This window comes from Peromyscus maniculatus, chromosome 12, assembly GCF_049852395.1.
Source record: "Peromyscus maniculatus bairdii isolate BWxNUB_F1_BW_parent chromosome 12, HU_Pman_BW_mat_3.1, whole genome shotgun sequence".
NCBI classification, from domain to species: Eukaryota; Metazoa; Chordata; class Mammalia; order Rodentia; family Cricetidae; genus Peromyscus; species Peromyscus maniculatus.
This window is the reverse complement of record NC_134863.1, coordinates 65,173,286-65,185,905: the sequence shown is the minus strand read 5'-3', so window position 1 is coordinate 65,185,905 and position 12,620 is coordinate 65,173,286. Positions and strand designations below refer to the sequence as shown.

The 12,620-nt window shown below is 35.3% G+C and overlaps 1 protein-coding gene across 1 annotated transcript in view; it reads left to right on the top strand.

Moving 5' to 3' along the window:
• The window catches only part of Lipi (lipase I), a 31,986-nt gene extending 20,335 nt beyond the window's left edge, over positions 1-11,651 (top strand). The window contains exons 8-11 of the mRNA XM_006983604.2: positions 748-852; positions 2,473-2,584; positions 8,068-8,244; positions 11,113-11,651. Coding sequence (XP_006983666.1) covers positions 748-852; positions 2,473-2,584; positions 8,068-8,244; positions 11,113-11,200 — 482 coding nt within the window. The 3' untranslated portion in view covers positions 11,201-11,651. The remainder of the gene's footprint in view (positions 1-747; positions 853-2,472; positions 2,585-8,067; positions 8,245-11,112) is intronic.
• Positions 11,652-12,620: the final 969 nt, after the last annotated feature.

Here is a 12,620-nt window from a genome sequence, read left to right as displayed (position 1 = left end):
CCACAAGAAGTAATCTGGGAATTTATTTATCTTATATCTCTAGATAGGATTGCTTTTCTGGTGGAATTGTTTCTTCATCTGTGATTCATGTCAACTATAAGATTGCTTAAGAGCATAAGAATGAGCTAGAGCTAAAAATTCAGAAATTTAAATGAAGTATTCTGTCTAATATATTAAAATTAAAAAGGTTTGAGGTAGAAACAAAGAGAAACTTGAATATATTTAATATGTTACTAATTTCATATTCTGTATGCACCTATATTAAAATATACTCAATACATAAGATTTATATATATTTGTATTATTTATATGTTTATGATATTGTGGCATAATACAATGTTGTATAGGTAGAAAAATTTGGGGACTTCATTCATGGAGATAAACTACATATTCAAATTTTGTGTAATTCACTTATTCTGGTGAATTTGCTAAAAAGAGTTATGCATGGGCATCTGAATTTATAATATGGTATAAAAACTGATACAAATGGATCTCAGTAATACAGATATGTCAAGCACTAATAAGACTTTCAGAGAGCGGAGTGATTTTTGTGAATCTTGACTATAAGAATTACTTTGAAAATTAATGTAAAGTACCTTACATGTTTTCAAGGTGCCTTTTAATCTATATTTGATGGTGTACCTTGATATTTAGTGATATTTAGAGATTTTTAGATATTTAGTGATTTGAAGAGTCTGTGTGCTACTTGACAGAATTCAATTCTGGTGTCTATTTCTCAAATCTTAGGTAATCAAGCTCAGCTATGGAAAAAAGGGTTGAAGGAGAGAATGGAAGGATGGCCTCTCAGGACCACTGCGTTTTTGGATACTAGCGCCCAAAGTTCATTCTGTAGTAAGTTGTTCACATTTTAAATAAATGAACCATTATTTACAAGCATATGTTATTTCAGAATAACCAAAACCATGGTTATAATTAATCTTTAAAGATTAATTTATCTTGGTTTCTAAACCTGTATATTGAGGAATTAAGTTACTTACTCCTAAGTACAACAGTTAGTTAAGTATAAGAAGCCAGGAAATATCAATCAGCAGGGAGAAGAACAGAAAGACAATGGAGTCAACATTCCCAAATAATTTTAGAATCAACCCAGGTTAGCTCCATTTAGTTTCAAGCCCTGGTTAGCCATGATTTCTACACTCACATCTCCATGCTTTTGATGCTCTTTTCCTCCTCTTCGTGCTTCTCTTTTCTAGCTACTTTCTCCTCCAACCACTCCTTGCATCAAATATTCATTTATAATTCATAATTTCAGCTTTCTATCGATATATCTGAACGTCACTCTCCCACTTCTTCTTTTCGCTGTTAATTTCTTTATTGCTAAAATAAGGCCTACCGAATTACTCAGTAGTAATTTTGGCCAGTTATTTTTAAAGCTAGTTTAAAAAAGTGTGTGTGTGTGTGTGTGTGTGTGTGTGTGTGTGTGTGTGTGTGTGTATGCGCATGCACATGCTCCTGTGCATTCACACACTCGGAAATGCAGGTGCTAACAAAGGCCAAAGGTATTTGATCCCCCTGGAGCTAGAATTGCAGGCATTGTTGAATCACCTGACATGTCTGCTGGAATTCAAATTCATGTATTCTGCAAGAGCAGACTCCTAATCATTGAACTAAATCTCTCCAGTTCACCATGAGCCCTTTTTGTTTTGGATTAGCATATCCCTGCATCTATCCTACCTGGGGTATGACAGCTCCAATGACGTACACTCTATACAATTGTTTAACTTCATTGCCATTCCTCAGTAGGCAATGAAATTGACAATTGAAGTTGGTAAGCAAATTCAGCTGTATATAATAATCAGGCAATTAAGAAACTTACAATATTTAAATATGTTCTTGAAAAACAAAATGCTGTTTTATGTTATTACTATTATTGTTATTATTATTATTATTATTATTATTATTATTTGATTTGATCTGATATTTGCAGGCAAGTTATAATGTAGTATTGATTTAACCAAATTATCACCATAGCAAGATTGACAATTGAATGGCAGATTCTTATTCTTCCAAACATGACTCTATGTTTGTTTTTGTTTTCTATAATGATGTGAGCCCTAGTATGTTTACCACACTTCAGGGCAGCTTCCACTCCCAAGAACAGTTGGGCAACATAATCTGAACTCAATGGGGAGAAAAAAATAGAAAACTCACAAAGTTGGGTGTTAGGGAAATATAGGTGGATATGGTGGATATGGTAGGAGTTGGGGTGTGAGGATGAATATGGTCAGAATAAAGTTTTTGAAATGCTCAAAGAATTAAGAAAAATATTTTGGAAATAACCCAACAAGAAGCAGGATGCATTCTCCATTGATAAAATTATTCTATCTAAAAATTTGCCTGCGTATAAAATATGGGACTCTACTACATATATCATGTGTGCTTTCCTATGTGATAAAACCAAACCAAGTTTGAAATATAAAATGATTAACATTCTGCATTTTTATTTTGTAGCCTATTATTTTGTTCTCAGTATAGTTGCTTTGAATGGAACTACGAGGGACGGCTCAATTTCATTTAGTTTATTAAACAACCTTCAGAGATTTGAATACCCTAGGCTCTATGTGTAAGTACCAGTTATCATTTACTTTTTCCAGGAATTAAACGTTTGCTGATTTGAATATCTATGAATGGTTCAGTAGATAATTCAGAGTGATTTTTCTAAATGGAAAGGCTTAAGTATTAGTAGCGTTTTGCATATCATGTTCTGCTGTTTCATTCTTCGGGAAGATGTTGAAAGTGTAATAGGTAGGACATGTTTTACAGTTCATGGCCTCAAATGTTAGAGGAATGGGAGAAGCCATTGTTTGTCTTGTTTTTGACTCTTAAGTCCAGTATTCCTCACAACCATTTGCTTGCTCACTTTCTCCAGTTTTTAATGGGATATGAATTTCACAGTGCTGTAAATAAAAACATAATGCCATCAGTCAAAGACAGAGTGACACAAATTTAACATTTAAAGAACTCCGAATCATAAAGCTCAAAAATATAGGTTGAGGTATCTTTTTCCTCCATTCCAAATGACTATTTACATGTGTATGATTGGATGTGCACGTTTCCAAAGCTACTGAATCTTCAAGCCCATTCTCAGTTCAAGTTTGCTGAACATCTGTTTATCTCTTAGATAAATTCTTAAAATAAAAAAAAATTGTTTTAAGCAAAAGAATGACATAAAGGTGCATGTTTTCCTTGAAATTACAGTTCCCAATGTGCTGGTTTAATCATTTAGAACTCTTTTATGTCTGGTGATTAAATAAATAATAAACTTTATTTAACTATTAGTAGGCCACCATTGGCTTCAACTCTAACCTGTTATTGGTGACTTTTGAGTTGCGGAAGCCACAGCTGTTATCTCCAACATTTACTGCTGTCGCAGCTGAAGTAATTATAATACATGAACTGGACACTAGACTAAATATAATGTGTGGTGAGTCTTGGCTCTGGACATATTGTGACATACAGGTTTAGTCAGCTGTCAACTGTGAGAGAGGAAAACTTCCCTGACTGGAAGCAAGTTTGGTTGTCAAACCATGGTAGCAGCATCCTTAATGTTACAATGCTATTAATATTTATGAAAAATCTGCAGTGTCACAAAAATACAGTACATAGCCATATCACATAATAAAGGTGGTATGTAACATAGAAAAAAAACATTTAAAATCTTAGAATCCATGAAGAAGATCACAAGGAAAAAGTCCATGTTGGCAAAATACTGAAAGTCTTCCTAGTGAAGTAAAACTAAGAGCTTCCACCATGGATGCTAGGATCATTCTCAGAAATGAAATACTGGGTCAACATCAGGCGAGTAAAACTTGACAGAAATATTTTTTTGTTTTTGTTTTTTGTTTTTTGTTTTTTCGAGACAGGGTTTCTCTGTGTAGCTTTGTGCATTTCCTGGGACTCACTTGGTAGCCCAGGCTGGCCTTGAACTCACAGAGATCCACCTGGCTCTGCCTCCCGAGTGCTGGGATTAAAGGCGTGCGCCACCACCGCCCAGCCAACACAAATATTTTAATTTGCATTCTATAAATATATTTTTTAAATTAGTAAGAATCATTGCAGATAATTAGTGATGACATTAAAATGGTAGTGTAAAAGTAATTTTTTCCTTCTCTTTTTCACCTCTTTAAGTCACTCAAAGAAGATATAGAACATATCATATAAGAATTTTGATCTAAATTCCTTACTTCTGTGTAGGTCCATATTTCATTAAGAGAACTTTTTAACACCTTTTCACCTAAGCTTGGACATTGTTTATATATTATATGCTATAATACTAAATGCAATTGAGTAAATAGTTCATTAATAAAGATCTCTTAAATTGTAAAAAGGTTTTGTGTATATTACACAGACATATATAGTCTATCAAATGTTCTTATAAGAAATACGCTGTTAGCTTTTAAATTAATTCACTTACCCAGCTCATTACTTATGACTAAACATATTCAAATGTTTTAAGGACATCTGGGCACTCAAAACTGAAATAGTGTTATTGTTCAGAAGGAAATCACCGAACACTGGTGGAGGCTAATACCTAATTGAATCTCAGTAGTGAGTTTCATGATAGATTACCACTTAACGCGCAGTCAGAAGTCAGAAGAAGAATAAACACATTCGAAAGTAATGCAATCCCATAAGCAAGCTGGGAGAAGTTGCTTTCCCAGGCCCAGATAAAACAGAGTGATTGAACTCATAAATACCACATAGACCAACCTCCTAATGCTGTTGCTTCAATTTTTTTTCCAGTAGCTAAAGAAATTTGTTCTCCTTTATTTTGCAAACAGTTAAACATGTTGAAATAGTGATGAATTTCACTCATAACGGATTCAATATATAGGGGATAAAATTATTAGAACATGTATACTTATTACAATATAGCCACCTAAGCTTGGCTGTTTATTTTTTTCCATTAGAGTTATTTGGCATTTGAACTTTTGTTCAAATACTAGAAGAACCAAAGAATCTTAAAAGACCATGCATTTACCTCCAAGAACTGAAACAGGAATATTTGCTTTTCGTACACAATGCACAATATTATACAGAGAAAAATTAGGGTCACTTATGACTATAGCATGTATGGATGCTGAACTTGACCTTTACATTATAATCACTCTTCTTCCTCCTCCTGATCCTCCTTCTTGTCCCTTTCTTCCTTCTCTCCCTTCCCCCCTCATCCTACTCCCCCCCTCCCCCGCTCTTCTTATACAGGATGTGTGCACTGTATGCTTTTGTTTCGTTTTTTTTGTTAGTAAAGGGGGACTTCACTGGAAATGTGTTGGCTCCTGATTTTCATATGTATTGTTGTGGTGTGGGTCATTGTTTCAAAGTCACTCAGAGCACTCAGTTACTGTAATGTGATTTGAAATGTAATGTTTTATAAATTTAGGGTTTTATTTGTTTATTTTTACTATATTGATTGAGTGTATTTTTGTGTGTAGTGGGAGAGCGGGTCCACATGCTACAGCATGCATGTGGTGGTAAGAAGACACATCTTGGGTACTGACTCTCTTCTTCATTCCTGTGGTTTCCAGGAATGAAACGCAGACTGTCAGGGTTGGTAGCCTTCACTCACTAAGCTATATCACCCACCCTCACGGCAATCTTTTAAATAAGGAATGTGAGTATTAGATGTTCACATTAGAGCAGTCCATCAGGTGAATTATGGTGAGATTAAAGGAAATTTGGAGTCTTCAGAAGTGGCTATTGTTGTATTTCAGTGATAGATGATGGGAACTAGACAAATTCTGTGGAATAAAGACAAAGACCAAGAGAGATTCTAGAGGTTCTAAGGCTTCCAAATCCATGTGTGGTGGGTTTATCTGATTTATCTGAAGTGCTAAATTGAGAAAAGTAAACCAATTAGAATAACTTCAAATTTTGAGTTGTGGACCCTCAAAAGTATTTAAAATTCCCTTCCATACCAAACCATTATATGTGAAGTAGAGGGTTCTATGGAAAGTTTCCAATTTAATCATTTGATAAATGTTTTGAGAGAGTACACTGGCTAGAAAGCAATTCATAAAATGTATGTATGTATGTATATTAGATCTGTCTTTAAAAAGTTTCAGATTTGCTAGGCGGTGGTGGCGCACGCCTTTAATCCCAGCACTCGGGAGGCAGAGGCAGGCAGAGGCAGGCGGATCTTTGTGAGTTTGAGGCCAGCCTGGTCTACAAAGTGAGTTCCAGGAAGGGTGCAAAACTACACAGAGAAACCCCGTCTTGGAAAAAAAAGTTTCAGACTAGTGCAGCAGATAAACTTTAAATTAATGATAAAAACCAAAATTATGATATTCATCATTCCTCCAGAAAGTTTTTTTTTTTGTTTTGTTTTGTTTTTTTTTTGTTTTTTTGTTTTTCGAGACAGGGTTTCTCTGTGTAGCTTTGCGCCTTTCCTGGAGCTCACTTGGTAGCCCAGGCTGGCCTCGAACTCACAGAGATCCGCCTGGCTCTGCCTCCCGAGTGCTGGGATTAAAGGCGTGCGCCACCAACGCCCGGCTCCTCCAGAAAGTTTTTAATGATTGTTTACACTGAGACAGTCTGAACACAGGGGAGAGCAAAAGAACAGAGATACAGAGGATGATGGAGAGGGAGAGAGGGAAAGGGAGATGAGAGAGAAAAATGAGGAGAGAGAGAAGAGAAGGGAAGGAAAGGGAAGGGAAGGGAGGGAAAGGGAAGGGAAGGGAGGGAAAGGAAGGGAGAAGAGGAGAGGAGAGGAGAGGAGAGGAGAGGAGAGGAGAGGAGAGGAGAGGAGAGGAGAGGAGAGGAGAGGAGAGGAGAGGAGAGGAGAGGAGAGGAGAGGAGAGGAGAGGAGAGGAGAGGAGAAGAAAAGGAGAGAAGAAGCCCTTGGTATTGAGGAAATAAGAGTTCAGGCAGTTGGAACCGCTAGGGGATACATGAATTTTTAGGTGACATATTCCTATCTCTGTGTGTTGAAGGAATGCTGAGAAATCTGGGTATGCTTTTTGAAACACATTAGCAATACACCCAATACATTTATATTCTGGGGGGAACGTGAGTACCCCTGCCAGGGTTAGAGCAGCGATGAACTTTAAAGGGAACAGTGACATCCTTTGGTGAGCCTAACTTCTGTGGAGAATAAAAGGGGTAGTGGGGCAAAGAGAAGTCAAGCTTGGTAGGAAATATTGGGGCCCCCATGGGCTGCTGTTTTGCTCTCTGTTCTAGATAAACCCTTGCCTTTGCTCCACCACATTTTGATGAAAAACACTTTTTTTCAATGAAGATTTCCATATTCTTTCCCTTTTTTCTCCTTCCTTCCTTTTCTCCTTCCCATTCACTTCTTTCTTCTGACCTAAACCTTGTGGTTCCTCTGGTCCAACTCGCTTCTGCCCTTAAGTTTAGCTACTGAGAGATGACAACAGAGAGCTCTTGTACTTGGACAAGTCTATAATGCTGGTAATTATTTTATGAATTCATATTTCTGGCACACAGAGACGAAGAACTGTGAAGAGGAGTAATGAACAGAATTTACAAATATGGTTTTATACAGCATATAACAAACTAGTAGCCGTGTAAATTCTAGAAAGCAATTTGTATGATCTGAACTTCAGTTTTCTTACCTTAAAATGTCCATTCTTATAATATCCTAAAAGAGAAGTTGCTGGCTAAATAAGGTCCAAGTGTATGCTTGAAGCACTGTTACTTGATACATTGACAGTGGTCATAAAATTATGCTAAGATATTACTTTTACTTTTCATTTTAAATCTCAGTATTTTATTGATATTTTCTTTAAGGAAAACATTATAAAATGTTTTGAAGAGTAACATTTTTCATTTGAACTCCTCGTCAACTGAAAGAATTGTGATGACTGAAGAATGCTCTACAAAGTCAAATACAGGATAGACCTTAGACAAAATATGCTCTCCACATGTTGATAAGGGAGTGCATATATCTTCACTGTTATTTTATTCTGTCTTGTCTGACCTCTTTCCTATAAAATTGTCCTCTGTGTTTCATTAGTATTACATTGATTTAGAAAAAATATGTTTAAATTTATTAATATACTGAGACTATTAAGTTTTTCTATTTAGGAAGAGCAAACCATTTGATAATCTTCAAGGAGTCAAGATCCTTGCTCAGTTCATAAGTGATATTGTGAACATTTCATGCATATATGTAACATACTTACATTCCCCTGATTCCTGCTGTTCCACGTGCCAATACAGATTCCAGAGTCTTGTGTTAAAGTCACTTACACACCCAGAAAGGTAGGAAATCTAAATTTTGATTTAAACATTTTTCTTAACATTAAAAATGCTCTTTAAGTTTTGGTTAATAATTTATGTGTGTAAATGTTCGTTAATTTTATTATAAAAGGATCTCAAAATATTTTTAAAAGGACATAAAATGTATTTTTTTGTCTTGAGTGATACTTATGATAGTTTAGAATCACATTATCTGAGCAATAACAATAACAAAAACCCACACAAACACACATAATAATGTCATAAGGTATTGTTAAGGTGGGGAATTGATACAATATATCCCTTAAAGGCTTATCAATATTTTTTTTTGCTTGTTTGTTGGTTGGTTTGTTTTTAGCTCAAAAACAGTTTTATTAGAGTTTAAGAGAAACAGAACAGGACATGGAAGCTGTAAATCTCAGCAGCTCAGCGAGGATCAAGCGTGAGACACAGTGGAAGAGGAAAGAGAGAAAGCAGGATCTTTATGCTAGGGTGGACCACAAGTGGGATTCCTAACACCCCTGAAAAGGTCAGCCATTTCCTTCCACAACTGTGACTCCAGTGTTAGATGAAGGGACACAGGGGAATCATGGAGCTTGCTGACAGCCTGGCTGGTAAACACAGTGATCTCCAGGTTCAGTAAGGCATCATATCACAAGAAAATAAGGTAGAAAATGACAAGAAAAGATACTAATATCATGTTCTAGCCTCTGCATGTGCATGCAGAGGTAAATGCATCACACGTACACACATGCATACATGTCTATCCCATGCATAGGTACATACACACATGCATACATGCATATCTCATATGTATCCCACCCATATGTACATAATAAAATAAGTGGTTTGCGGATTGATTGTAATCTCTTTATATTGTTGTAATATTTCTACTTTCATTTACTTTTTATACATATAAAAATGAATTCCCAATTATCTTTTATAAAAGTGCAGCAAGAAGACGAATATTTGTAGAAAGTAAAAACAAAAGCAATATATGATTATGTGTGTGTGTGTGTGTATGTGTATGTGTGTGTAATGATATAGAATGCTTGTGTGTGAGTGTATGAGTGCATGGTGCATGTGCATATGTGTGTGTTGAGGCAAGAGGTCAAATTTAGGTATCATTCTTCAAGTGCCACTCACATTTTGTTGAAGACAGGGTTTGTCACTGACATTACAATAATGACCCCCAGGGATCTGCCTCTCTCCATCCTTCCAATGTTGAAGAGAGTGCCATTGTGCCAGCCTTTTTATATGAGTGCTAGGGATCCAATTCAAGATCGCCATACTTGTGTTACTTACTGACTGAGCTGTTTCCCAATCTGAAAACATGCTTTTAGATGGGTTCTACATCCACAGGGAAGTGTTGGGAAAGTAATTTAAATGCAAATCATCTTACAAGTTTCAGTATGATAATATACATACAATCAATAATCAGTAAAATGCTATTATAGTGACAAAAGGCAGTTTTCATTGTCCCTGTGGTTGAAACGTATGCAAATATCAAAACCAATAGATCCAAGCAAGAACATTTACTATCATCATTCTTTACAAATGTGTGGTTGGAGCAGGATGTCATATCTTTGAGGACAAAGTTTTAAGTTTTCATCTATATATGGTTTGGTATTTATTTTTTATAATAAGAGCATTTTCCATTAATTAATAAATAGAATTAATTAATTAATTCCATTAATTACAAAATAGGGCAAAGCCACTTATATATGATCCAGTGCATAAAACACACAGGTATAGGATTTTATTTCTCAAAAACCTAAACTATGGATGGCTTATGATTATTTACTAGATTTATAAAATTTGGATGCAATTCTTTTGATTCCAAAAATAAAAATCTAAAATACATCTTCTGGATATTTAATGAAGCTCTTAACATCATCTTCTGGACAGAGAGAAATGCAAAGTGATGATTGGATGAAAGTATGCTTTATGTTAATCCCCTAGATAATTGCCATAACCATCTAGTAGCGTTCCTCTTCACATATGTCCACACAGATAATATACAGTCAGTGAGAATTCAGACTGGCAGACTGTTGGAGATGTGAATTATAAAGGATATGATGCCTTCTGATCCACCTTAGTCTGCACACCCTTGATGAGTAATTATATCTCCAGAAGTAGTTTGATAGAGACCAGCCAGAGCCTCTGCCCAGCCACTCCAAGTAAATTAGATCTTAGACTCGAGGGAAAAATACCTTGCTTGCTTCCATGTTGTTAATTTATAACAAGTTGCTTGGACCTGAATGTATGTGGGTTCTTGGGGATCATTTGTTTTTCATCTGTAATACGTACAATGTTTAATCGTGTAAAGGAATTATTTTCAAGTTTTTCCAAACGTTAACAGGAAAATAAACAACCGGACAAGATGCTTAACTAACCACAGTGGTTTAATCTATTAGTCTTCTCAAGCACTGTGTACATGTTCTCATTAACATGTATAATATGTTACATGGTGTTATTTCAATTTTAATAAATGGCAAAATAGGAAGAAAAGAATGTAGATAAAATATGTCTTCTTTGTCACTCTTTCTTCTTGGTAGTAGTTGTGATGGAAGACGCATTATAGCTACTTTAAAGTTAAATTCAGGAAGGGACTGATTCACTAGTACTGTCTAGCCTATACGATGTTAATATCCTGTGACATACCAGAGACAGAAGCAGAAGGAAAGAACACTTTCCATGGCATGAGCATTCTCTCTATGTCATCTGTACACAGAGAGGACAAGTGGATTCAGTTCTATGGGATTGTTACAAGTCCCTGCTTTTGGAAAGCTAGGTAGTTACAAATTTAGACTATTCTAAGATTTACATGAAAAGGAAATAAAATGTGCTACTTTACAAATAACAGTTTCCCTCTTTTCTTCTCTTTTAAAGACCACCATTTTGTAAATATAATTTTGTACTTAAAGAAAAAATCAAGACAGAACTTCTACCAGAAGCCTGTAAGACACAGATGGTGTGAGAGCCTCCTTTTACCAGGTTTAAAACTGTGGACCAAATCATTTCTCAACTGCAACAATGTAACTGCCATTGTTTTAGAATGAACTATTCAATCTGTAATTCAGGTGTGTCTATCATTTCTTATTTGGGATTCTTCAAAATAATATGCATTTAATAAAAAGTATTCTGAATATATTCTAAAGCTGTTTGTTTCTCCTTATCTGCTTCTTATATACATTTTAACATTGAGTGTTTATTCCTAATAAATGAATATGTTAAAAACATATTTTCTAAAGGGAAATGACAAGTTCAGTGCTTTAATGTGGAGCAAAAATCAATATCACTGTTCCTCTCTATTGTTGTAAAAAAAAGAAATGATATTTTTAATTTGAAAATTTATTGTTTAGTGAAATAAGTTGGATTAATGTGAACCTTGTGAATATGAATAAATTTTTATGTGCTGCAAACAAGAATGTTGTGCTATTGTACCCAATAAATTAATAATTAGTGGACCTATGATGCTTAAGATGAAATCCTAAATCCTTAATTTAATGACATATGACTTTGAGTAGATTAATTTAATTCATTGTGTTTCTAAGTCTTCTCTGAAATGCATGTGAAATTTACCTAGCAAAACCTTGAATGGTGTCTGTTCACCATGATGATAAAAATAAATAGGATTATAGCTAACACTTACATGGGTTATTGTGTTGTTGGAACACATTAACCCATCTAATGGTATAAAACCTCACAAAACTAGTCTGATTAGGTAACTGAGGAAGAGACTGCAGTGTAAAGGTGCTGAAGATTCAATTGCATAACTCAAATTTGATCAGAGATGTCTGGATACCTGTCAATCATCTTGTCAATATCTTTCATTAGCTTGTGTTAGTAATGTGAGGAGTTAGATTAATTGCCACTATGACTTGGAATACAATATAAATGTCCTTGACATTCTCCATCTTGCCTGTTTAATCAAGGCACTTCTATGCCACAGAGCTTTCTTATGTGTGAATCTGTCTCTGCCTCTATAGTTCGTTCCATGCTTCTGAACCAGAATGCCAAGTAGAGTCCCTACCTATGCTCTTCATGGTCTGTTTGTTGTTTCCTTTCTTGTATTATTGTTTCAGTGCTTGCAGATGACCATCTTCTTGATATATATCCACAGGGTCTTCTGTGTATGGGAATGCTAACTGTCCCTTTCTGTTTCAAAATGTCCACTTAGTATAGCATAAGTTTACCAGCCAGACTGGAGTGTAGCCCACCCAAAGTGTCTTGTTTTAACATAACCACATCCCTGAAGTTGGATGTAATTAAATTCATTTTATAATTCAAATTTTGTATGTGTTTGTGCATGTGCGTGTGTGTGTTTTCCTGTGTATGTTGAGTCATGTGCCCATGCCAGTATGCACACAAAAATGCACATGTGTGTGTAGAAGCCA